This window comes from Dipodomys ordii, unplaced genomic scaffold (assembly GCF_000151885.1).
Source record: "Dipodomys ordii isolate 6190 unplaced genomic scaffold, Dord_2.0 Scaffold11, whole genome shotgun sequence".
Lineage (NCBI taxonomy): Eukaryota > Metazoa > Chordata > Mammalia > Rodentia > Heteromyidae > Dipodomys > Dipodomys ordii.
In genome coordinates, this window is record NW_012267227.1 from 20,725,982 (window position 1) to 20,726,248 (window position 267).

The window sequence follows — 267 nt, forward strand, 5'->3', positions numbered from 1 at the left end:
CCCACGAAGGGTTGCAGCACTTGGGGCCTCTGGGCAACATCCCCAACATCGTGGCGGAGCTGACGGGAGACCACGTGCCGGAGGACTTCAGTGAGGACCAGGGGTACCCGGACCCCCCCAACCCCTGCCCCGCTGGGAAAACAGGTACCTACCGGGCTTGCGCGGGAGCACGGGAGGAGGCGCCTGCTGCCCGCGGGCTGGGGAGGCCTGCGTGCCAGGAGCCGGCTGCGCAGCTGCCAGGCAGGCAAAGGGCTGGCGGGGGGGGGG

At 71.9% G+C, this 267-nt stretch overlaps 1 protein-coding gene across 1 annotated transcript in view; it reads left to right on the forward strand.

Moving 5' to 3' along the window:
- Scg5 (secretogranin V) overlaps window positions 1–267 on the forward strand; it is a 35,930-nt gene that overhangs the window by 19,787 nt on the left and 15,876 nt on the right. Inside the window, exon 3 of the mRNA XM_013010072.1 lies at window positions 1–144. Within this exon, the coding sequence (XP_012865526.1) occupies window positions 1–144 (144 nt within the window). The remainder of the gene's footprint in view (window positions 145–267) is intronic.